The 23,171-nt window shown below is 63.9% G+C and overlaps 2 protein-coding genes across 2 annotated transcripts; one reads left to right on the top strand and one right to left on the bottom strand.

The window, feature by feature from the left end:
- The first annotated feature begins 6,615 nt into the window (after positions 1 to 6,615).
- Positions 6,616 to 11,268, top strand: RING1 (ring finger protein 1). The gene is made up of 7 exons (XM_078848743.1): positions 6,616 to 6,722; positions 8,001 to 8,104; positions 8,395 to 8,555; positions 9,057 to 9,272; positions 9,710 to 10,021; positions 10,411 to 10,579; positions 10,838 to 11,268. Exons 2-7 carry the CDS (start codon positions 8,027 to 8,029, stop codon positions 10,937 to 10,939), a joined length of 1,038 nt encoding a protein of 345 aa, XP_078704869.1. The 5' UTR covers positions 6,616 to 6,722; positions 8,001 to 8,026; the 3' UTR covers positions 10,940 to 11,268.
- A 462-nt stretch (positions 11,269 to 11,730) lies between these two features.
- Positions 11,731 to 23,089, bottom strand: VPS52 (VPS52 subunit of GARP complex). Its single transcript, XM_078848736.1, has 20 exons — positions 22,949 to 23,089; positions 20,572 to 20,656; positions 20,294 to 20,346; positions 20,134 to 20,209; positions 19,767 to 19,834; positions 19,301 to 19,476; positions 18,922 to 19,072; positions 18,634 to 18,734; positions 18,158 to 18,290; positions 17,863 to 17,920; positions 17,571 to 17,704; positions 17,116 to 17,271; positions 16,871 to 16,989; positions 16,134 to 16,257; positions 15,742 to 15,837; positions 15,345 to 15,452; positions 14,716 to 14,781; positions 14,069 to 14,180; positions 13,709 to 13,827; positions 11,731 to 12,312 (listed from the first exon to the last, which is right to left on the bottom strand). Exons 1-20 carry the CDS (start codon positions 23,015 to 23,017, stop codon positions 12,166 to 12,168), a joined length of 2,151 nt encoding a protein of 716 aa, XP_078704862.1. The 5' UTR covers positions 23,018 to 23,089; the 3' UTR covers positions 11,731 to 12,165.
- Between the last annotated feature and the right edge of the window lie 82 nt (positions 23,090 to 23,171).

Consider the following 23,171-nt stretch of genomic DNA (forward strand, 5'->3'; position numbering starts at 1 on the left):
TTTTCTTCCCTGATGCTCCCTGGGTTCTGTCACTGACTCTGGGAAAGGAGAGGGGTCTAGTGGGTTAGAGCAGGCTGGGGGCGTTGGGAGCCTGGACTCCTGGGTTCACCCCCTGGCTCTGTGCACTCCGTTCCTCTCTTTGTGCCTCAGTTTCTCCTCTGTAACCCAGCGACAAATCCCTGGAGGAGGCTGCGTGTGGGGCTGCATTAATGAGTGTTTGCAGCCGCGGGGGGTGGGGGGACCCTGGGGCTGGGGGAAAGGGGAGGGACTGGGACAGGTGGTGGGCAGGGATTCGGGGCCTGGGGGTATAAGAGCTGGGGGAGGGGAGGAGTGGGGATATTGGGGAGGGGGCTGTGGGATTAGAGGACTGTGGGGAGGTGGAGGCAGGGAGTGGGGGGGGCTCTGGGAAGGGGAGGAGAGGTGGGGGAAGAGTGGATTAGGGGGCTGTGGGGATGAGGGGCAGGGAGATTGTGGGCTGGGTGTGGGGAGAGGGGATGGGGTGTGGGGAGGAGGGGCAGGGGGATTAGGGGGCTGGCTGTGGGGAGGGAAGGGGGCTCTGTCCATCCCACACGCTTCCCTCCTGTTTGAAGCCGCCGCCCCCTTGTGCCGGCGGGGCGGGCGGGGGGAGTCGCTGGGGGGAGATGCCTCCCCATTCACAGCCCCATCTCTCAGGGCAACGGCCGGGGGCGGAGGAGCCGCGCACAAAGGGGGCAGAGGGGAGGGAGGGACTCTCGTGTGTCAGAGCCAGGATGGGGGGGCCCTTTGGGGGTCTGAGCCCTTCTCCCTTCTTCCCCTGTCTGAGCCCTAATCTGGGGGGCTGAGCCCCTCGCCCTGCCCCCCGAGTGAGCTGGGGGTCTTTGCCCGTCTGGGGTGGTCTGAGCCCCTCGCCATGCCCCCCAAGTGTGCTGGGATCTGGGGGTCTCTGGCCCTCTGGGGTGGTCTAAGACCCCTCCCCACCGCCCTGAGTGGCTGCCCGGCCGAGGGGCGGCGGGGGACACACACCGTGCCCCATAGGGGAGGGGGCGGACCCATCCCCATTCAGGCAGCTTCCCCCGAGACCATTCAGCCGGCCGGAGGGTCCCCCGCCCCCTCCCCCTGCCGCCTATTGTGGCCCAGCTGCCCGGCCCCTTCGGGGGGGGGGCTGCGGAGGGGGGGGTCCGGCCGGAGCATGCCCCAGCTCACACACCCGGGACGGAGCCGGCGCACAGAGCCCAGGACCGGGGTTCGGGGTGGGGGGATCCGTCCGCCCCCATGGGGAATGGGGGGAGGGAGAGATGGGGGGCAGCCCCCCTCTTAGCTGCTGTGGGGAGGAGGGAGGAAACCAGCCACCCCCATCTCATTGCGGGGTGGGGGCTCGGCCGGAGCCCCCAGGGGAGAGGGAGCCGGTGGGTAGGGGCTGGGGGATTCAGAGGGGGCGGGATTGGTGCCAGGGGGGATTTGGGGCTGGAGGTCTGGGGCTGTGGGGGGAAGGGGACTGGACTGGGGCTGGGAGCGGGAATGGAGCTGCAGGGGTTTGTGGGGGGATTTGGGGGGCAGGAATGGGGCTGGGAGCGGGCAGGTTGTGTGGCGGCTGGGACACGGGATGGGGGGTAGTGAGCGGGGAAGTGGGGGAAGGAATAGGGGGCTGGATCGGGAGGGATTTGTGGGGCAGGAAGGGGAGCAGAAATTAACCCCTTTTCTCCCGCCCCATGAGGGGGAATTTAGGAAGGCGACAGGTGGAGTTTGGGGGCCCCCCCAGCACACACTGACCCCAAAGAGGGGAACTGGTGTCAACCCCCCCACCCCTCCACGGCTGGCCTGGGACAGATGGAGAAGCCGGACAGCCCGGGACTTTCCAAAACCTTCTGCTTTGTGTCTGATGGGGAAACCCGCCCCCAGCTCCTGGGGGGTGGGAGTCGGGGGGCTGGGGGAGGTCTGTCCAGCCGTCTCTCCCCACCTGTTTCTAGGCGGGAGTTGCTGGTCGGGGGGGGCTGGAGGGGCTGTCACTTGTGTTAGCTCCTGGGGTTGTGTCAGTCCCCCCCGTGGGGGGGGTCCCGCGTGTTAACGCGTGTGTCACACACGTGGTAGCCGGGCTGGCTGGGCCAACGCGTGGGGCCTGCGTGCGCTGGGCGTCCCGTGTGTGCGAGTGGCTACGCAGTCCAGCTGCCAGCACGCGTGTCCGTGGGTCTGGGGTGGTGTGAGGACTGGTGGGGGTCCCTGTGTGTCTGGGTGTGGGCTCGCGTGTTCGTTAGCATGCCGGATTTTGGGTGTCCTCTGCGTCATCGGGAGGGCTGCAAGGTGTCCCCTGTGGTCAAGTGTGTGTACACGCCTGTGTCATTGTGTAGGAGTCACACACCCCTTTGCAGAGCTTTGCAGTGTCCGTGTCCATGCGTGTAGCGTGAGGGTTGTGACGTGCACTGCTCCCTAGTGGGTAGGATTTACAGCGTCTGTGTGTTGGCATGTTGCTGGAGGTCTGTTAGTGTGTGTCAGGCATGTGGGATGGAGGGGTTCTGCATGTCAGTGTGTAGCTTGTAAGGTCTCCTAGGTGCTAGCATGTGACATGCATTATCCGGGGGAACCCTCCGTGGGACCTCTCAGCCCTCGGTGGGCCGAGAACTGAATCCCTGGGGACCACCCTGTCCTGGGACCATCCCGAGGGACTACTCCGGGCTGGGCTGTCTCAGACACTCCCCCCTCAGTCCACGTCCTGTGTCTGGGTGCCAGGGGTCGGGGTCTACAGGGTGAGTTCCCTTCTTTCGTTAATTGCCTGAGTGTGTGTGTGTGTTAGGAGGTAATGGGTGAGTTCCTGAGGTCACACACATGTGAATTCCTGGGATTATCCACGTGTGCTCACAAGATATCTGGGTTCATATGTGGGACCCAGGTCACAAGGGTCGTTGAGTTCAGGAGGCCGTGTGTGTGCATGCACGTGTAATTTACTTCCTTGTAATTTCATGTGTGAGGAGGATCATGTATGTGGGATCACATGTACTGACATCACAGCTCACACTTGGGTGAAGCCACGTGTAGATCACGTGTGAAGCAGACGCCATGTTTAATGGTGAGCTCATGTGTGTTTATAAGAACATATGAATTGATGTTTATTTCTGATCAGACAACGTTGGATCACATTTATTTGTGAGTTCATGCATGTCTGCATTCGAGTTCTTGTGAAGACACATTGACGCTTGTGCAATTCCGTGTGCACTCATGTCAGACCCTGTGCTGCTCGTGAATTCGGGTGCGCCGGAGGTCATGTGGCTTTGCATGGGAGCTCACAGTTGTGCCAGATGATGTATGTGAGTTTGTGGGTGTTAATTAGCCTTTTCAAATGTCTGTGAGCTCAGCTGTGTTCAGTTTACATCACATGCATATGTGAACTCACATGCATGAGCTCACATGTTTGAAGAGCTCCTACATGTAAGAGCATGTTTGAGTTCATGTGTGTTTGTGCTTATGTATGCATAGTCATGTGGGTGCTGAGCTCACATGTATTTACATCATGGTTATTTTTTACTTCATGTCTGTGCCACACAAGGTCACATGTTTGGTTTTTTTTGTTCATGGATGTATCAGAGGGCACGTATGTGAGTTAACAAATGTTTGCATCAGAGTTCATACATGTGACCCATGATTCCACATATTTGGACCAGATCCCATGTGTCAGTTCCTATGTTTGAGTTTACACATATGACAGCTCACATGTATGGCTGTGCGTTAACACCTGTTTGCGTAACAGCTCATGACTGCCATGTTCAAATGGACACATGTTCATGCCAGGGGTCACACATGTGAGTGTGCGGGTTTATGTGCATTTGTAGCCACTCGTATATGAGGTCACATGACCAGATTCACATGTGGTGATTGCCCTGTTTGCACGTGTAGAGTCACATGTTTAGACAATTCTATTGACAACAGAGTTCACTTTTGTATCAGACTCATTTATTGTGGGTTCATGTATGTTTGCATCAGGCACTGTGTGTGTATTCACATATATGCTTCTGTATGGTGTGTGATGCATGTGTGTGATCTTGTATGATTACATGTATGATTGTATAGCGTGTCTGAATTAATGTGTTTGCATCACAGCTCACCCATGTGCAAGTCCATGGGTTTCCAGCCCAGTTCAGACGTGTCATGTGACACGTGTGAGCTGACATGTTTGCATAGTGACTTCACACTGATCTGAACCCCAGTCCACACCTGTTCTAACCCAAATGCTTATCAGCATGTTGCCGTCCTGTGTTGGTCTCGCTACTCATTGGTGGTGATGTGTGTGAATTGTCCCCCTCATGCTGTCATTCGCACCCCTCCCTGCACCGTGGCTGCCCCCACATATCCCCCAGCCCCCGACTCTGTCTGCACCCTGCACTGAATGCCGGCTCCTGATTGTCCAAACGCAATTCTTGTGTCTGTGCCCAAGAATTGAGTGTGGACGTCGTGAGCCGGGGTTTCCTATCGACACCTGGTGAAGACGGGGGGGATGACCCCCACAGCACCCCACACAGTCTGGGGGAATGGGGCGTGAGGCCTCTCCCCTCTAGGGGGGCGCTGGCTCCAATCCAGCCCCAGGGCGGGGACTGGCTGGCTCAGGGGGGTAGGGAATGGGGCATGAGGCCTGTCCCCTCTAGGGGACGCTGTCTCTGATCCGGCCCCAGGGGAGGGACTGGCTGGCCTGGGGGTGGGTGGGGCGTGGCGGGCGACTCTCATCTCCCAACCTCCCTCATCCATCAACCCCAAACTTTTCAGCCCCTATGACCTCTGCCCTTTGACCCCCCATCTCATTATCTCCGGAGACCAGTGGCTGACCTTGGCAGGTGGCTGAGGGGAGAACCCATAACCTGGGGATGATCCGTCCCCACCTTCACCATGTGAAAACTGATTGGCCAACAGGTGGGGGTGCAAATACAGATGATGCCACCTGATTGGTTGACAGGTGGCAGGGAATATAGACAGTGCCCTCTGATTGGCTACTGGGGAAGGTCACAAACCTGATTGGCTGAATGTGCTTGCCAGCTCCCTCCCCACACCCATTCTGGTTGGACAAGAGGTGGGGAGATATGGATTTGGCATGACCTGATTGGCCAACGGTGTGAAGGCGACACTCCCTGATTGGCTGACAGGTGGGGGGCATGCAGGTGGCTCAGGTTTTAGGGTACAGTGCCCCCCCCAAGTATTAAGGGGCCATTTCCAGGGTTTGCCGGCCTGACAGCAGAACCAAGGGGCAGAGGGGAGGGGAGGGGAGGGGAGGGGGGACCCTGGGTTGGGGTGACGGGGCAGTGAGGAGAGGGGGGTGGGGCTCTGCCTGTGTCTGGTGTGAGCCCTCCCAACTCCAACACTCGAGCTAACTCCCCCACCCCCGCTCCCGCCCCATAATCCTCTGGGCCCTTTCACTGGGCACAATGGGCGGGGGGCGAGGGGAGGGGTGCAGCCTGTGTGGTCCCAGCCCTATTCAAAGGCCCAGCAGAGACACCCGGAGCAGCCACCACTCCCCGCCCTCCCCCGCTTCTTAGCCATGCCTTGCCCCACCCCCACCCCCTTTCCTCCCCCAGCATCCCGACTCGGCTCCCCCCAGCAAACACCGAGCCCCTGTCCCCAGGGGGGTGAATGGCGGCGGGGTCAGGCCAGGAGGCTGGGGGAGAGAAAGAGACTGAGACGTGGGGCAGGAAGGGGGCACTGGCAGGCAGCCTTCCCACCCGCTTTCACCCCATCTGCTCGCCTGAGCCCCCACCCCAACCCCACCCAGTGCCCTTCAATTCCAACCACAGCGCTGCCAGCGCCCCCCACTGCTGACCTGCACCCCCTCAGCTCCCAAGTTCTGGAGTCGCCCTGATGGAGGTGTTGGGGGGGGTAATGGCAGGTAAATCACACATGGGGGGAAGAGTGTGTGGGGAGGGTCCCGCAGCTATGGCGAATAGACTCTGGGGGTCTCTGTCTCGGGGGGCTGGGGGTCCCGGTCTCGGGGGTTAAGCCCCTTGGGGAGCAAGGCTCAGGGTTTCTGCCTGCTGTGAGGGGTCTGCGGGGGGCAGGGTTTCTCTCTCTGGGGGGAAGGGAGAGACGGGGATGGTTAAACCCCCTTCGGAAAGGGGTCTGGGGGTCTCTGTTGGGGCCAGGACCTCCCTGTGGGAAGGGCTGGGGGAGGGGGCGTTCGGGAAGGTCTGTTGGGGGGCTGGGGGGGGTCTCTCCGGGGGGGCGGGGGATTCTCTGGGGGAGGGGCCGTGGGGGTCCCATTAAGGGGGGCTGGGGGGTCTCTGCCTCGGGGGTCTCTCCAGAGGGTCTGGGGGGTCTCTCTGGGGGAGGGGCCGTGGGGATCCCATTAACGGGGGCTGGGGGGGTCTCTCCGGGGGGGCGGGGGATTCTCTGGGGGAGGCGCCGTGGGGGTCCCATTAAGGGAGGCTGGGGGGTCTCTGTCTCGGGGGTCTCTCCAGGGGATTTGGGGGGTCCAATTAAGGGGGGCTGGGGGTCTCTGTCTCGGGGGTCTCTCCAGGGGATTTGGGGGGTCTCTCTGGGGGAGGGGACGTGGGGATCCCATTGGGGGGGATTCCCCGGGATCCCCGCCCGCCCCGTTCCGCTTCGGGAGGGGGCGTGGCTGGGCGGGTGACATCACCGGCGGGGGCAGGGGGAGTGCCTGACGTCACGGGGAAGGAGGGGAGGAAGTGACGTCTCTGGTGGAGGGGAGGCCCCGCCCCCCCGAAAGTGAAGGAGGAAAAAAACGTTGTTTGTGTCTTGGACTCGGAGAGTCGGTGAGGGGGGGCTGGGCCTGGGGGGGAGCCTGCAGCTGGGGGGGAGCCTGGGGGGCTGGGGATGGGGGGGACCCTGCAGCTGGGGGGACCCTGCAGCTGGGGGGACCCTGGGGGGCTGGGCCTGGGGGGGAGCCTGCAGCTGGGGGGGACCCTGGGGGGATGGGGATGGGGGGGAGCCTGCAGCTGGGGGGGACCCTGGGGGGCTGGGGATGGGGGGGAGCCTGCAGCTGGGGGGGACCCTGGGGGGCTGGGGATGGGGGGGACCCTGCAGCTGGGGGGACCCTGGGGGGCTGGGCCTGGGGGGGACCCTGCAGCTGGGGGGACCCTGGGGGGCTGGGGATGGGGGGCCCTGCAGCTGGGGAGACCCTGGGGGGCGGGCCTGGGGGGGACCCTGCAGCTGGGGGGACCCTGGGGGGCTGGGCCTGGGGGGGCACCCTGCAGCTGGGGGGGGACCCTGCAGCTGGGGGGACCCTGGGGGGCTGGGCCTGGGGGGGACCCTGCAGCTGGGGGGACCCTGGGGGGCTGGGGATGGGGGGCCCTGCAGCTGGGGAGACCCTGGGGGGCGGGCCTGGGGGGGACCCTGCAGCTGGAGGGACCCTGGGGGGCTGGGCCTGGGGGGGGACCCTGCAGCTGGGGGGGACCCTGCGGGGATGGGGGAACCCTGCAGCTGGGGGGGACCCTGGGGGGCTGGGGATGGGGGAACTCTGCAGCTGGGGGGAACCTGGGGGGCTGGGAAGGAGGGGGAGCCTGCAGCTGGGGGGACCCTGTTTGGCTGGGCCTGGGGGGGACCTTGCAGCTGGAGGGACCCTGGGGGGCTGGGGATGGGGGGGCCCTGCAGCTGGGGGGACCCTGGGGGTCTGGGCCTGGGGGGGACCCTGCAGCTGGGGGGACCCTGGGGGTCTGGGCCTTGGGGGGAACCCTGCAGCTGGGGGGACCCTGGGGGGCTGGGGATGGGGGAACCCTGCAGCTGGGGGGAACCCTGGGGGGCTGGGAAGGGTGGGGAGCCTGCAGCTGGGGGAACCCTGGGGGGCAGGGGAAGGGGGGGAGCCTGCAGCTGGGGGGACCCTGCAGCTGGGGGGACCCTGGGGGGGGCTGGGAATGGGGGGGAAGCCTAGTGACTTGAGGCGGGGCAGTTCTGGCTCGGGGGACCCTGGGGGCTGGGATATGGGGGAAGAGTGGGAGGCTCAAGGGGCAGCCTTTGGGGGGCTCGGTGTATGTGGGGGGCTTCCTAGGTAACCCCAGCTTTGGTTGCTCCCCATTAATCTGTCTCCCCCCCAGCTCCCCTCCCCTCAGCCCCCACCACCATGGCGACCCCGGCCAATGCTCAGAGCGCCAGCAAGACCTGGGAGCTGAGTCTGTATGAGCTGCACCGGACCCCCCAGGTGAGACATGTGAGGGGGGGAGAGAGGCGAGGGGGCGACTGGGCTGGGGGATGGGACGGGGTGGGGATAACAGGCTTGGGGGGTGGGTTGGATGGACCCATTGATCTGATTTGGTGGGGTAGGGGGGTGAGGACACAGGGCTGGGCTTGGGGGGACACCAAAGTGGGAGGTGGGGCTGTGGGGGCACTGGGCTGGAAGGGGGGGCATGGGGAGACCAGGCTGGAAGGGGGGGGCGGGTGGCTGGTCTGTGGGTGCCTGGGCTCTGACACCACCCCCCCCCCCCTCGGCAGGAGGCCATCATGGACAGCACGGAGATCGCGGTGTCCCCACGCAGCCTACACAGCGAGCTGATGTGCCCCATCTGCCTGGACATGCTGAAGAACACCATGACCACCAAGGAGTGTCTGCACCGCTTCTGCTCCGACTGCATCGTCACCGCCCTGCGCAGCGGGTACGGGGGCTGCGGGGAGAGGCGGAAGTGAAGGGGGAGTCTTGGGGAAGGGATGGGGCTGCCTGGGAGCAGGTCAGAGAAGACCTGGGGTTGTGGGGGGTCGCTGGAGGGCACATTGGGTGGGGGTGGCTGGGGAATGGCTGGGTGGGTCGGGGGGTCACTGTGGGGTGTATTGGGTGGAGGGTGGCTGCAGCGGGGGGTTGCTGGAGGGCGCATCGGGTTGGGGGTGGCTGCAGGGGGCAGACGGGGAAGGGCCGGGTGGGTTGGGGGTCACTTGGGGGTATATTGGGTGGGGGATGGCTCCGGGGGTGTCGCTGGAAGGTGCATCGGGTGGGGGGCGGTTATGGAGGGCAGACGAGGAAGGGCTGGGTGGATCAGGGGGTTGCTGGGGGGTGCATCGGGTGAGGGGTGGCTGTGGGGGGCAGACGGGGAAGGGATGGCTGGGGGGTGTATTGGGTGGGGGCGCCCATGCCCGGGATAACCCCCCCCCCCTCGGTGCAGGAACAAGGAGTGCCCCACCTGCCGGAAGAAGCTGGTCTCCAAGCGTTCGCTCCGTCCCGACCCCAACTTCGACGCCCTCATCTCCAAGATCTACCCGAGCCGGGACGAGTACGAGGCGCACCAGGACCGGGTGCTGGCCAAGCTCAGCCGGCTCCACAACCAGCAGGCGCTCAGCAGCAGCATCGAGGAGGGGCTCCGTATGCAGGCCATGCACAGGTCGGGGGGCAGGACCGAGGCGTCCTGGGGGGGGCGGGCAGGGTCTCCCCAGGATCACGGCCGCATTTCACACTGTTGTTGGCAGGGAATTTCCTGGGTTTTTACCACAGTTTCTGTGTGCAGAGGAACCAGGGTGTCGCTATAGCCGTGCCCCTGCCCCCCCGCCCGTCCCTCGGGACCCTCCCCACCCTCCCTAAATCCCACCCGTTAGCGCTGCTCTCAACGCCCTGCTCTGGGGGGCTGGGGCCGGCTGAGGGGTCCGGCCCAAAGCGAGTGCTGCGTCTATTGGCTCAGTTTGGCATTTCCCACAGGTTTTGCAGGGAGTTTCCTACTGTTTTCCCCCCTCCAGCCGCTCTCCCTCCGCTCCCCCTCCCCCAGATAACCCCCCTCCGTTGCCCCTCCCCCCAGTAACCCCACTCTGCTCCTCCCCACCCCAGGGCGCAGCGGGTGCGGAAGCTGCACCAGGAGTCCGACAACACCACGTTCAGCGGGGGGGAGGACAACTGCGACAGCCGCTCCCACCTGAGCAATGCCTCAGCCCCCAGCCACCCTGAGGCCGGCCCCAGCCGCAAGCGCTCACGCGCCTCCGACGACTCGGGGCCTGAGCCCGACCCTGACCCTGAGACCTCGCACGACGGGGGGGGCTGCGGGACCCCCGAGCCGGGTGTCGAGCCGGGCAGCAGCGAGATTGAACTCGTCTTCCGCCCCCACCCCGTGCTGGTGGAGAAGGGGGAATACTCCCAGACCAGGTGAGAGCAGCCCCCTGAGTATCCAGGGGCCCCTCCATTCCACGAGCCTCCGAGCCCCAGGGTCCCCCTCCTAGAACCCAGGCTGCTCCCCGTGCTGGGAGGAAGTGGGAGTTCTACCAGACCAGGTGAGAGCAGCCTCCAGGGGCCCCTCTATTCCACGATTCCCCCGAGCCAGCTGCAGCAGAGGGGAGAGCCTGGGGACCCCAAGAGTCCAGCACCCCATTGTCACATATGCCCGCCCGCTCCCACCCCATTGCGCCTCTCCCAAGCGCAGCCTCCAAAGTGACCTGCCCCTGTGTCCGTCCCCCCAGCAGTCATACCCCCCCCAGCACCCATACTTCCCCCCGGCAGTCCAGGCAGTCCCCCTCACCCTGCCCTGTGCCCGGCAGGTACGTAAAGACGACGGCTAACGCCACGGTGGACCACCTCTCCAAGTACTTGGCCCTGCGCATCGCATTGGAGGAGGCGCCAGCCCCTGGCCCCGAGGCCCCTGGCCTGGAGGATGTGAGCGAGAAGCAGTACACGATCTACATCACCACCTCCGGGGGGCCCTTCACGGTACGGGGGCTGGGAGGCAACGCTGGCCCTAGGGCAGTGCTAGGGGCCTGTGCTGCGGGTCAGGGGTCAGCAGGGGGCGCTCTCCCCTGGCAGTCAGGGCTGGCCCTATTGATGCACTTGGGGGCGGGGGCAGCAGGGGGCGCTCTCCCCTGGCAGTCAGGACTGGCCCCATTGCCGCAGTAGGGGGCTGTTCTGTGGGGGGCGGGGGCAGCAGGGGGGTGCTCTTCCCCCCCCCCCACTAACCCCATCTCCCCGCAGACTCTGAATGGCTCCCTCACCCTGGAGCTGGTGAACGAGAAGTTCTGGAAGGTCACCAAGCCCCTGGAGCTGTACTATGCCCCCACCAAGGAGCAGAAGTAGGGGGGCCCCTCTGACCAGAACTGGCCCGTCCCCCCATGGAACTCAGCCCAGCAATCGCCTTGCTGCTGCGCCCCCGTGTACGGCCGCTGGAGCCAGCAGGGCTGGGGGCCCAGGCAGGGCCCCCCAAAAGCTGGAAACATCCCCCCAAGGACGGGGTGCTGCTCCCAGGACAGACGCCTGCCCCTAAGGGGTACCCCTTAGATTCTGCTTTGTCCCCCCTGCACAGGGATGCCTGCTGCTTCCCCCCCTGCTGTGGGGAGGATTTGCTTTGGGGGCTTTTCACAGTGGTTCTGCTGTTTGTGGCTCATTAAGCAATTTGGGTCTTTGAATCATCAGCGTCTGAGTCTCTTGGGGTCTGGGGGGGAAGGTGGAGGAGCCTCGGCCCTATGTTCAGAGAACTGGGCTCCCAGACCCCACTGCTCTAACCAACCAGCCCCCACTCCCCCCCAGAGCTAGGGAGAGGACCCAGGAGTCCTGGTTCCCAGCCCCGATCCTGCTCTAGCCCACCAGACCCTACTCCCCTTCCAGAGCTGGGAGAGCACCTAAGAGTCCTGGCTCCCCCTTGGGTTGGGGAGGGGTTACAGGCTGGAGTGGGAGGGGAGGTACTGGATGAACTGGACACACTGGTCTGAGCTGGGGGAGTCTAGGCAGCTGGAGCACCTGTATCTGAGCCAGGTACCAGCCGCAGGTCCTGAGTCCCACCCCATCGCCCCTCCCTGTGCTAGGGTGGGGGAGGGTTTTCCCTGCTGTTCTGCCCCTCCCCCATCACATGCCAGGGGTCCCAAACAAGCTAGTGAGTAGCAGGGAGTTTATTGTCACTGTTCAAAGTCAGATACACACACACAAGCAATCTGGAGGGGAGAAGAGAGCCCCCCCCGACACCCACCTGCAGGTCCCTCACCTTCCCTTGTGGGGAGCCCCTGCAGGGCAGAGAGGGATGCAGCCTGGAGCCACCCCCCAACCATAGGGGCCCCACAGGTTGGTGGGGAGTGCTGGGGTTGGACTGGTCCCAGGAGGTTATAGCAGCATGGGGCAGGGCTCCATGGGGCAGGGCTCCATGGGGCAGGGGAAAATGTGGGACAAGGATCTTCCACTCCCCACAGTGCATTGGGCAGGTGGGGGGAGGGGGCACAGACCACCCCTGTGCCCACACGGGGAAGGGGGCTGCGCCAATCTGCCCATGCCAGGGGCAGGGTTGGAGGGGGGCATGTGCAGGCTCCCCTCTCCTAGAAGTTGGGCTTGTGTTTCTTCAGCTCCACCATGAGGTGGTGGATGTTGATGAGCTCGGCCCGGGCCGGCAGGGCGCGCAGGGGGGGCTGAGTTAGCACCTTGTGGAAGCCGTGATAGTACTGGATCAGCTGGGTCAGCGCCCCCTGCAGGGGAGAGAGCATGCGAGAGTCAGAGCCCCCCCATGTCCATCCCCTCCCAGGGCTCTCCCTGCCGGACAGTGGCACCTCCCCCCTCTTTAACACCTGCCGGACCTTGGTGCCCCCTCCTCCCCTGCACTGCAGCCCCCTGGCGGGAGCTGGCTCTGAGGCAGACACCCCACCCCCCCCACACGTAAGGTCAATACCTGTGCAGCTGCTGGGCCAAGTGATTAGCCCCTCACTGGGTGAGCAGATGCAGGGTAACAGGGTTCTAAATAACATCCCAGCCTCCCTCCCGTCCGGCTCTGCCAGGGGTCTGGGGAGGAAGCTGGGCTTTAGCTACAGCCCCCCAGGCCAGTCTCCTCAGCAAACAAGGGATGTGGGGGCTACATGAAGTGACTGAGAGCGGGGAGCCTGTCCGCACACTAGGTATTGGCGGGTGCTGTCAGACTGGGAGGGCGTATCTCCGGGTGCTGCCGGGGTCGGTCCTGGCTCCTGTCCTAGTCAATAGTTTTATTAATGGCTTAGAGAATGGAGCCGAGATGCTGCTTATAAAATCTGCAGCTGACCCCTGGCTGAGGTGGGGGCGTTGCCAGCACTGTGGTGGGCGGGGTTAGACTTCAAAACAACCTGGACACATTGCAGAACTGGTCTGAATTCAATAAAGTGCAAAGTAAGTCACTGGGGCAGAAGAACTGAAACACCCAGCTCCAGTCTAGGGCCTAGCTGGCTGGGGGGCGCACCGCTGAGAAGGAGCTGGGGTTACAGTGCATCACACAGAGTGTGAACCAGCCCCGTGATGCCGCTGTGGAAAAGGCTGATGTCACGCTGGGCTGCGTTAACAGGGGTGTTGTGTGGTAACTGTCCCGCTTGGCCGGAGCTGGAGAGTGTCCAGCTGTGGGCCCTGCAGTTTAGGAGAGCTGGGGACAAATGGGAGAGGCCAGAGGAGAACACCACAAGTGACAAAGGCTTAGGGAACCCAACCTGTGAGATCAGGTTAAAAACACCTGGCTCGTTTAGTCCTGAGGAGGGGCTGAGAGCAGCCTTCAGCTCTGCCCCGGGCTCTTCTAGAAAGGATGGGGATCCCTGGGAGGCAGGACGCGGAGCAAGGGGCTCACTCTGCAGCAGGGGTGAGTCCGGCTGGAGATGAGGAAACATTTTCTAACTCCCCGGGCAGCAAAGCCCCGGACCAGGCGCTGGGGGAGGCTGGGACCCCAGACCAGCCCCCACACCCGGGAATCCCCATCCCTGGAGGTTTTTCAGGCCAGGTTGGACAAGCTCCCCAGGGCGGGCGGTGCTAGGCTGGCCTTACTTGGCCCGGCCTCAGCACAGGGGGCTGGACTCGGTGGCCTCTGGGGGTCCCTGCCAGCCTTCTGGCTCTGTGATTCGCTGCCCGTCTCACCTGGATGATGCTGGTCCCGTTTTTGAAGTTGCTGAAGGATCTCATGACGTCCTGGCTCAGCAATTCCACCGAGGCCTTCCACGTGGTAGAGAATCCGCGCACCAGCTGGGTCACCCGGGCTGGGGAGAGACGGGGGGTCAGTGCCACTGGGGTGGGGGCAGAGCCTAGAACCACCCCCCAGTCTGGGGAACCCAATTATAGAGAACCCAGCACGAGGGACAGGCTCACACTGTCAGCTGAGGGACCCTTGCAGCTCCCCTCCTGGTGTAGCCAGTGGGGGGGTGGAGACAAGGGGGTAGGAACGGGGTCCCTGTCTGTCACCCTCATCGTGTAGGGGGCAGGGGGGTCCCTGTGTCTCACCCTCCTCCCCACGCAGCCGGTCGAGCTGCCCCTTCTCAATGAGTGACTCCGACTCCTTGACGAAGGCGATCATCCCCCCAAACGGGGGCGACAGGATCTCCTCGATGAACTCCTGGGGGTGGGGGGAGGGAGAGAGTCAGCGCCGGCCCTGCCCCCTCACCCTCCCCCCACTCCCACCCCCATCCCAGCGTCAGCCCTGCCCCCCCATCCTCCCCACGCTCCCACCCCAGCACTGCCCCCTCCGCCCAGCACAGCACCTTGCCCCCCCACTCATCTGCTACCCCAGGGTCCCAGGCTGGAATCAGGGCTCCCTAGGAAGGTTTCCGCTGGGTGGGAAGACCCCATGGGGGGGGGCCTTAGGGTAGCACCAGGTGGTTAGACCCCCTTCCCCCACTCCACCTCCACCCCCTCCCCCCCAAAAGGCCACATGACACATTCTTCGATTCCAAGGCCAGAAGGGACAATTGTGACCCCAGGACGAAGCTCGGGCTCAACGGATTCCTCACCGTGCCCCTCGTCTGTTCCAGAGCCCCCCCCGTTGCCCTGCACCCCCGTCTGTTCCAGATCCCCACCCCCCAGGTCAGTGCCCCCTGCCTGGACCCACAGCCCATGCTCTGGCCCTAGTTGCATGGCGCATGGGAACTCACCTGGGACCGGGCTGAAAGCAGCTGCTGGAAGCCCTCCACCTCCTTGCTTTCCTCCACTGCCCGCTCCTGGGGAGGGAATGGGGCAGGGGGTGTGACCTGTCACCCCAGGGCCGTCAGCATCAAGCTGGGGGGGCGGGGGCGGCAGGGAACAGGGCAGAGGGTGTGACCTGTCACCCCAGGGCAGTCAGCACCAAGTGGGGGCGTGTGTGACCTGTCACTGCAGGGCCATCAGCACCAAGGTGGGGGGGCTGCCTGGCTCGATGGGGGGGAGGCAGGAAAAGGGACACGGGGCCTCTCCCCTCTATGGGGCGCTGGCCCTGAGCCGGGCCCAGGGCAGGGGGGTAAGTGGCTGGGGGAGGTTTGAATGGGACATGGGGTCTGTCCCCTCTAGGGGGCACCGGCTCCCATCCGGCCCAAGGGCACAGACTGGCAGGCTCAGGGGGGCAGAGAATGAGACACAGGGACTTTCCCCTCTGGGGGCGTCAGCTCCCATCCAGCCCCAGGGCAGGGACTGGCAGGCTCAGAGGGGTGGGGAATGGGACGCGGGGCCTGTCCCCTCTAGGAGGCGCCGGTTCCCCAGGGCGGGGGGCACAGGCTGGCTCTTGGGGGAGCACGTGGGGGGCTGTTACCATGAGGACGCTCAGCATCATGTCGTAGTTGTTGATGAGGAAGATGAGCTGCTCCTTGCGCGATGAGAACTCAGCCGCCACCCGCAGCACGAAGTTCTCCACCTCCACCTGGGGTAGAGCAGGGGCTGAGGGGCCGAGTCAGTGACCCCAGTGCCCAAGGGACCCCAGGACTCCTGGGTCCCCTGGCTGGGTGGGCCCCACCACCATGGGCCTGAGGGACTCCAGCTCCCTCCCGGCCGCAGGACTCCTGGGTCTCCTGGGCTGTATCTCCCTCCCCATAGTACCCATAGCCCTCTGGCAGCACAGGGCCCACCCTGGTATCCACTGCGCCCCCCACTGTGCTGTGTCTTTCTCCCAGACCTGCAGCCCGCCCCCAGCAGGGCAGGGCCCCCCATACCTGCAGCTGCCCCAGCAGCGTGTGGGTTCGCTCGTTGGGGAAGGTCTGGTTGATGCTGACGATGGCAGAGGAGAACTCCGCATAGCGCCGTGTGATCTGGGGGACAAAGGGGCCTGAGGGCACAGCAGGGTTCCCAGGGACCCCCAGACGCTCCTCCCCCGGCATTCCCTGATCTCCACCCGACACCCCAACCCCCTGCAAACTACTCACCCTGCCCTAGGCCAGTCCCCCCACTTCCCCGACAGCCCTAGCCCCCCTCGCCCCATATGAGCGTCCACTAACTCCCCACACCTTGCAAAGCCCCCTCACCCCTCAAGCCCCTCCCATCAACACTACCCACTGTTCCCAGGGTGACCTCCCCATCCCCCCCACCCCGTGCCCATCCCCCCTACGTAGTGGGGGCGCGTGTCCAGGAAGCCCAGTTTCTGGGGGTCTGTGTTCTGGATGCTCTGGATGTTCAGCTCCAGGATGTACTCGAACCGCGGCCACAGGATCTCCAGCAGCGTGTCCCAGTACCTGGGGGGCAGCGGGACGCCTGGGTTCTCTCCTGGATCTGAGTGGGCAGTGGGGCCCAGCGGTCAGAGCAGGGGGCTGGGACCCGGGACTCCTGGGTTTTATCCCCAGCTCTGGGAAAGGAGTGGGGTCTAGTGGGGTAGAGCGGGGAACCAGGACTCTAGGGCTCTCTCCCAGCTCCGAGCGAGTAGTGGGGTGCAGGGGGCTGGGAGCCAGGACCCCGGGGCTCTCGCCCGGCACTGCACAGGCAGTGGGGCCCAGCGGTCAGAGCAGGGGCTAGGACCCGGGACTCCTGGGTTCTATCCCCAGCTTTGGGAAGGGAGTGGGGTCTAGTGGGGTAAAGCGGCGGGGCTGGGAACCAGGACTCTAGGGTTCTCTCCCATCTCCGAGCGAGTAGTGGGGTGCAGGGGGTCAGAGCAGGGGGCTGGGAGCCAGGATCCCAGGGCTCTCACCCGACGGCAGAGCAGGGCGGGCAGTGGGTCAGAGCAGGGGGCTGGGAGCCAGGACCCCGGGGCGCTCTCCCGGCACCGCGCGGGCAGTGGGTCAGAGCAGGGGGCTGGGAGCCAGGATCCCGGGGCTCTCACCCGACGGCAGAGCAGGGCGGGCCCACACTCACTTGTCGATGGCGGGGACGTTGCGCTTGGCCGTGATGGCTCGGAAGCGCAGGACGATGTGGATGCAGAGGAAGATGGCAATGCTGTCATAGCAGTCACACACGTACGCGTCCATGTGTTTCTGGGGTGCATGGACATGGAGTCAAAGGGGCTGAGAGCCCCCAACAACCGCCATCTCCCACCCACTCCCTGCAGCAACACCCCAGCATCACCTCCCACCGAGCCACCCCACCCTCCCCAGGCTCACCAGGAACATGGCCAGCGTCTTGCCCATGACGGCGTTGAAGAGCTCCTGGGCGCTGGGCCCCGTCACCAGGAAGAAGTCGCAGAGGAAGAGATACTCGCGGCAGCTGTTGTCCAGCAGAGCATAGTGCTGGCTGCGGAACAGCGACTCGAAGGGGTACTGCCGGGGAGGGAGGGTGTTCGCTCAGGGGGAGGACACAGCCCCCCTCAACCCCTCTGGCAGGGGAACAGCAACTCGAAGGGGTACTGCCGTTGGGGGGCAGGGACACACACCCAGCCTCCCACCCAACCTGCTTCCCCAGTGACCCGCCTGATCCATTGGCCCTAAGAGGTCACAGCCTCCCTCTCCTCCACCCCAGCCAGGCCAAGCCTCCTGTCCCCCACCTCCCCATCTCCTTCCCCACTCCCACAGCCTGACCCCTGCCAGGGTCTCAGCCCCCCAGGACCCCACTTGCTCACGCGGACATCGCTTTTCTGGGCGGCATGAGGCACAATGATGGGCCCCTCCAGCTCGGCCCCCCCGATCACACTGCCCCGGTTCCCCAGCGTGAAGATTGTGTTGCGGTTCTTCAGCGATGGCTTTGAGAAAAACCGTGGCGGAGGGTGTCAAGGGAAAGAGCGGGGAGATGCTGCCCCGCCCAACCCCCCTCCCCATTGCCTTCCCAGCCAGCCCCCTCACCCCACAGCCCCACACCCTTTCCCTGCAGGGTGCCAGGGAATGCGGTTGTCCAGGCACAGGGAGCCAGGATATCTTTCTTGGCCGTATCCTCCACTCCCATCAGGTCGTCCTTCTCCGCCACCTCCTCGTACTGCAGGACAGACAGACAGACGCGGCGGGGGTCAGTGTGGGGTCCCCAGCCCCTCCCCCCAGTACTGCAGGACAGACGGCGGGGGTTAGGGTGGATTCCCCCATCCCCACCCCGTCATTCACATGGGGGGGAACCAGAGCACGGTGTGTGGGAATCCCCACCCCCACATGCCTGCCCTATGGGGCTCTCTACACCACCACCCCGAGGGCTGCCCCACTCTCCCCGGGCTCCCCTCACCTGGATCTTCATGAGGCGGCTGGTGTAGGATTTGAAGTAGGACAGGTAGATCTTGCTCATGGTCTCCACGTACTGCTCCCGCAGCTCCTGCGCCACCGACCGCTCATTCCCTAGCAGGAACTGGTAGAAGAACCTGCCAAGGGGCGTCAGCCTGGAGAACTGCCCGCCACTGGTGCAGGGCATTCTGCGAGAGCTCCATAGCCCCAGATGCCCGCTGGCCAACTTGTAGCAGAGCAGGGGATTCTGGGAGATCCCCGTACTCTCCCGTCCCCACTCCCATGGGCTGACCTGTACTGGAGCAGGGCATTCTGGGAGATTCCCGTTTAGCACCCCCTCCCCCACCCATGGCTGACCTGTACTGGAGCAGGGCATTCTGGGAGATTCCCATTTAGCACCCCCACCCCCACCCATGGCTGACCTGTACTGGAGCAGGGCATTCTGGGAGATTTTCATTTATCCCCCAACCCATGGCTGACCTGTACTTGAGCAGGGCATTCTGGGGGATCTGGTAGTTGGTCATGGGTTTACGGAAGGAGTAGACTTTTTGTAGGACGAACTCCCGGATCTTGGTCACAGCCTGCAGGGGGTTGAGGGGGAGCAGATCACGGACCACAGGGCAAGCTGAGCCCACACGGACACCCTCCCCTTCCTCCCAGTGCCTCCCCACCCCCCTCAGCTCCACACCCCCCGCACCTCCATCCTGCGACACCCGTGTGACCAGCTCTGGGGAAGGGCTGAGCTTGGTCTCCTGGGGCAAGGCTCACCTTGACCTTCAGCCGGTCCAGCACGTGGTGCACGTCGGTGCAGGCCATGGTCTCGCGGAAGGCCTGCTCCTTCACGTAGTTCATCTTGTTGTTCAGCTCATGCAGCTGCTCCAGGAAGTCCTGCTCAGTCACCGGGGCCTCCAGGATGGTGCTGGGGGGACAGGGGGCAGGCACAAAGGCGTCCCAGGGTCACACCTCACAGCCTGCGCATCCGGCCCAGGAGACAGTCTCCCCCCAGAGGTGGTGGCCAGCACCCCAAGCCCCCCTACCCACCAGCACCTTCCCCCATCTCCCTGCAACCTGTCCCCCCACAGTGCCCTCCCCACACCTCCCAGCCCACACCTGACCACAGCGGCCAGCCCCCAGCCCATCCCTCCACCTGATCATAGCAGCTGGCACCACGAGCTCGTCCACCAGCTGGCTGAGCTGGCTGCGCACGGCCTGGCGGTTCTTGAGCCGCAGGTTCATGGCCACCGACTGCTCCTGCAGCGTCTGGATCTCGCAGCTGATGCTGCTCAGGTCGCACTGGAAGGAGCTCAGCATCTGCTCCATGCGCTGGGGGCGGGGGGAGGGGAACAGTCAGAGATATGTACACCCTCCTCCCTGGCAAGGAGGTGCAGGGGCTGGGAGACACCCCAGGGAGGGCTGCTGGGGCTGGGGGCCAAGGCTGCAGACAGTGTTCTGGGGAGTGGGGAGAGTTTGGGGGCATCAGGAGGTTGTGGGGGTTTCCCATGGGGTTCCAGGTCTCACCTCCAGGATGTTAACACAGGCAGTGACCTACGGGTGGGGGGCTGGAGGGCGGCGCCCAAGGGGCTGGGGGTTTCCCAGGGGGGTCAGGGGCTCACCTCCAGGATGGCGTCACAGGCGGTGATCTGGTTGTGCAGGGAGGTGATGTTCTTGCTCTCCTTGATGTCTGCAGGGCAGGCAGGCTGCTAAGGAAATAGGCAGGGGGGACGCGGCGGGGGGAATGCACGTGAGAGGCCCTGGGTAGGGGCCATTTTCCTCTTTCTCCTGGGGAAGGGTTTGCCCCTTAACACCCCTCTCTGCTGGTGTGGAGGGAGACACCCCAGGATATGAAGCGGTACAGCGGTACAGCCAGGGTGCAAGGACCTGCCCCTGACACGAAGACCTCCGCCCGGCCTCCCCCCATCAGCCCCCACCCACGCTGTGCCCGGAGAGCGGGCCCTAGGGGGACTCCATGGGGCAGGATACAGTCCCTGATGGAGGCGTGCTCAATGTGCTGCAGCTCCAGTTCCACCTGCTTGGAGTACTGCCGCAGATCCACGCCCTGGGGAGAGAGGGGAGAGTCAGCTGGGCTGGGGGGGGTTCAGCTGGGCCCCTGCCTCAGGAGAGGGAGGAGGGGGTAACTTACCGTCTTCAGCGCCTCCTGAACCAGGGAGTCCTCCAGGTTGGCTTGGATGTGAACTGAGGGAGGGGAGACTGGGTCAGTACCCAATAACAGTCGTCCCCCAAACCCACCTCCCCACAGTACCCCCACCTCCCTGCACCCCCCCCCCACAGTGCTCCCCCACCTCCCTCTACCCACCCAAACTACTGGTCTCCCCCACCTCACAGCCCTCCCCCACTTTTCCAGATCACTGTCTGCCCCCCATTGGTTGCTGTGCAGGGGAAAGGCCCCCCCGCACTTACTGTCCACTTCATCCAGGATGAACTCATCGGAGGTGAGGTCCAGGTCCCCCAGGTTCAGCTGCAGCGACTGCTCCTCTCCACGGCCCTAGGGAGTGCAGGGCAGGCAGTTACGGGGGGCTGTGGGGGAGCAGTGAGCTCCAGCAGGCTCTGGGGAAGGGATCTTGGAGGTACACCTAGTAACCAGGCTAGACAGGCCGGAGGCTGGGGGGTGTAAGCGCTATAGAGGTTCAGGGAATAGAGCGCAGGGTTACGAGGTGGGCTAGGAACAGAGGGACAAGTGGGTGTCAAGAAGGGAGCACAAACATAGAGTTCACTGCAGAGATAAAAGACTACGGGGGCATGGAATGGGACTTGGAAGCTATGGGGTGTGGGGCACAAAAAGGGGTCAGTGGGGTTCTATCACCCATGAAACAGGAGGTCCCAGGGTCATGGGGGGCAGTGTGGGGTCAAAGATGACAGCTGAAGGTGGGTTCAGGGGATATGGAGCAAGGGTGGATGGATGGGGATAGGAGAATCAGAGGTTATGGGGGGTTGGGGGCACCACAGGGGATGAAAGATCATGGCTAACGTGGAGACAGAGGATACATAGGCGCTGACCCTTGCCAGTGCTAAGTTCCCTGTAAGCTGCGTGGCCACACAGCAGCCTATTCAGTGCCGTGCAGGCACTCAGGGAACCCACTGGGGGTCCTACCACGGATGGGGCATCCCTCCCCCGGCCCCAACTCTGCTGCGGCCTGGACCTGCTGCGGCACCCCTCTCCCAGCCCTGGCCTGGCCCTGCCAGGGCGCCCCTCCCGCAGTCCGAACCCAGCCCCAGCTCGGACCTACCGGGGCCGGGGTACCTATCCTGCAGCCCCAACCCCAGAGCTGCCGTGGTGGGGAGAGGCACCTCTCCTTGCCCAGCCCAGGTGCTGCTAAGGGGAGAGAGAGCTGGAAGGAGTCCTCTCTCCCCACCATAGCCCTGGGGCAGCCTGCACCCCAAAACCCTCATCCACGGCCGCACACCACAGCCCACACCCCCAGCCAGAGCCCTCACGCCCCCCCCGCACCCTACCCTCGGCCCCAGCCCTGAGCCCCTCCCACACGCCGAACCCCTCGGCCCCAACCCCACCGCATGAATTTTGTTACGAGTACCAATATGGGGGTGATTATGCATCGGTGCACATAACAAAATTAATTCCGCACATGGGTGGGAAAAATTAGAGGGAACATGGTCAGCACTCAGCGAGGGTCGCAAACATCGCTCGGTGTTTAGGAATCATAGAATCATAGAATATCAAGGTTGGAAGGGACCTCAGGAGGTCATCCAGTCCAACCCCCTGCTCAAAGCAGGACCAATCCCCAACTAAATCATCCCAGCCAGGGCTTTGTCAAGCCTGACCTTGAAAACCTCTAAGGAAGGCGATTCCACCACCTCCCTAGGTAACCCATTCCAGCGCTTCACCACCCTTTGAGTGAAAAAGTTTTTCCTAATATCCAACCTAAACCTCCCCCACTGCAACTTGAGACCATTACTCCTTGTTCGGTCATCAGCTACCACTGAGAACAGTCTAGAACCATCCTGTTTGGAACCCCCTTTCAGGGAGTTGAAAGCAGCTATCAAATCCCCTCTCATTCTTCTCTTCTGAAGACTAAACATCCCCAGTGCCCTCAGCCTCTCCTCATAAGTCATGTGTTCCAGTCCCCTAATCATTTTTGTTGCCCTCCGCTGGACTCTTTCCAATTTTTCCACATCCTTCTTGTAATGTGGGGCCCAAAACTGGACACAGTACTCCGGATGAGGCCTCACCAGTGTCGAATAGAGGGGAACAATCACGTCCCTCGAAGTTCGGGACACACGGCCACCAGGTGCTGCAGCCCCAGGCACCAGGCCAGCCATGGGGCAGAGCCACCGGGTCCGGATGGGAGGGGCAACGTGGGGCCCTTGGCAGCTGAGTCATGGGTGGGGGGCGCAGAGAGAGGGAACAGAGCAGGGGGAGGGGCAGAGGTCCGGGGCATTAGGGGCACCAGATGGGGGAGGGGAGGAGGTTCGGGGGGTCAGAGGTTACGAGGATCAGGGGTCACATGAACAGGCAAGGGGGCGCATTGGGGTCAGAGGTCAGGGTGATGCAAGCAAGGGCCTGGAGTCACTGGGGTCAGGGTCAAAGGTCACAGAAGCCTCAGGCTCCCACATTTCACACAGCCCTTAAGGGGGTCACTTGCAAACCCTGCCCAGGCCCAGACCCAGACCCGCCCCCAGCACGTTGCAGGGGGGGGGGGGTAGATGACAGGTGAGGGCCAATTTGGACACCAGGAGGTGGTTCCCTACCACGGGCCTATTTTGGGAGGGACCGGAAGTTGGGTGCCTGGGGACCGGAAGTTGGCTGTGGGAACCTCACCATCCCCTCCTCTTCTTCCATCTCAGTCGCCCGCAGCCCCAGCTCCTCATCGGGCCTCAGCGCCGCCATCGTCCCCGCCCCGCTCCTTCTTTCGCTCCAGCCGCATCCGGGCCTCCAAGGGCTCACTTCCGGCCGTGCGCCTTAAAAAAACTACAACTCCCATGATGCACAGGGTGGGGGGGGTAGAGGTGTTACCGGAAATGAGGTAACAAACCTCTCCTTT

Source organism: Lepidochelys kempii, chromosome 14 (genome assembly GCF_965140285.1).
Source record: "Lepidochelys kempii isolate rLepKem1 chromosome 14, rLepKem1.hap1, whole genome shotgun sequence".
Classification (NCBI taxonomy): Eukaryota; Metazoa; Chordata; order Testudines; family Cheloniidae; genus Lepidochelys; species Lepidochelys kempii.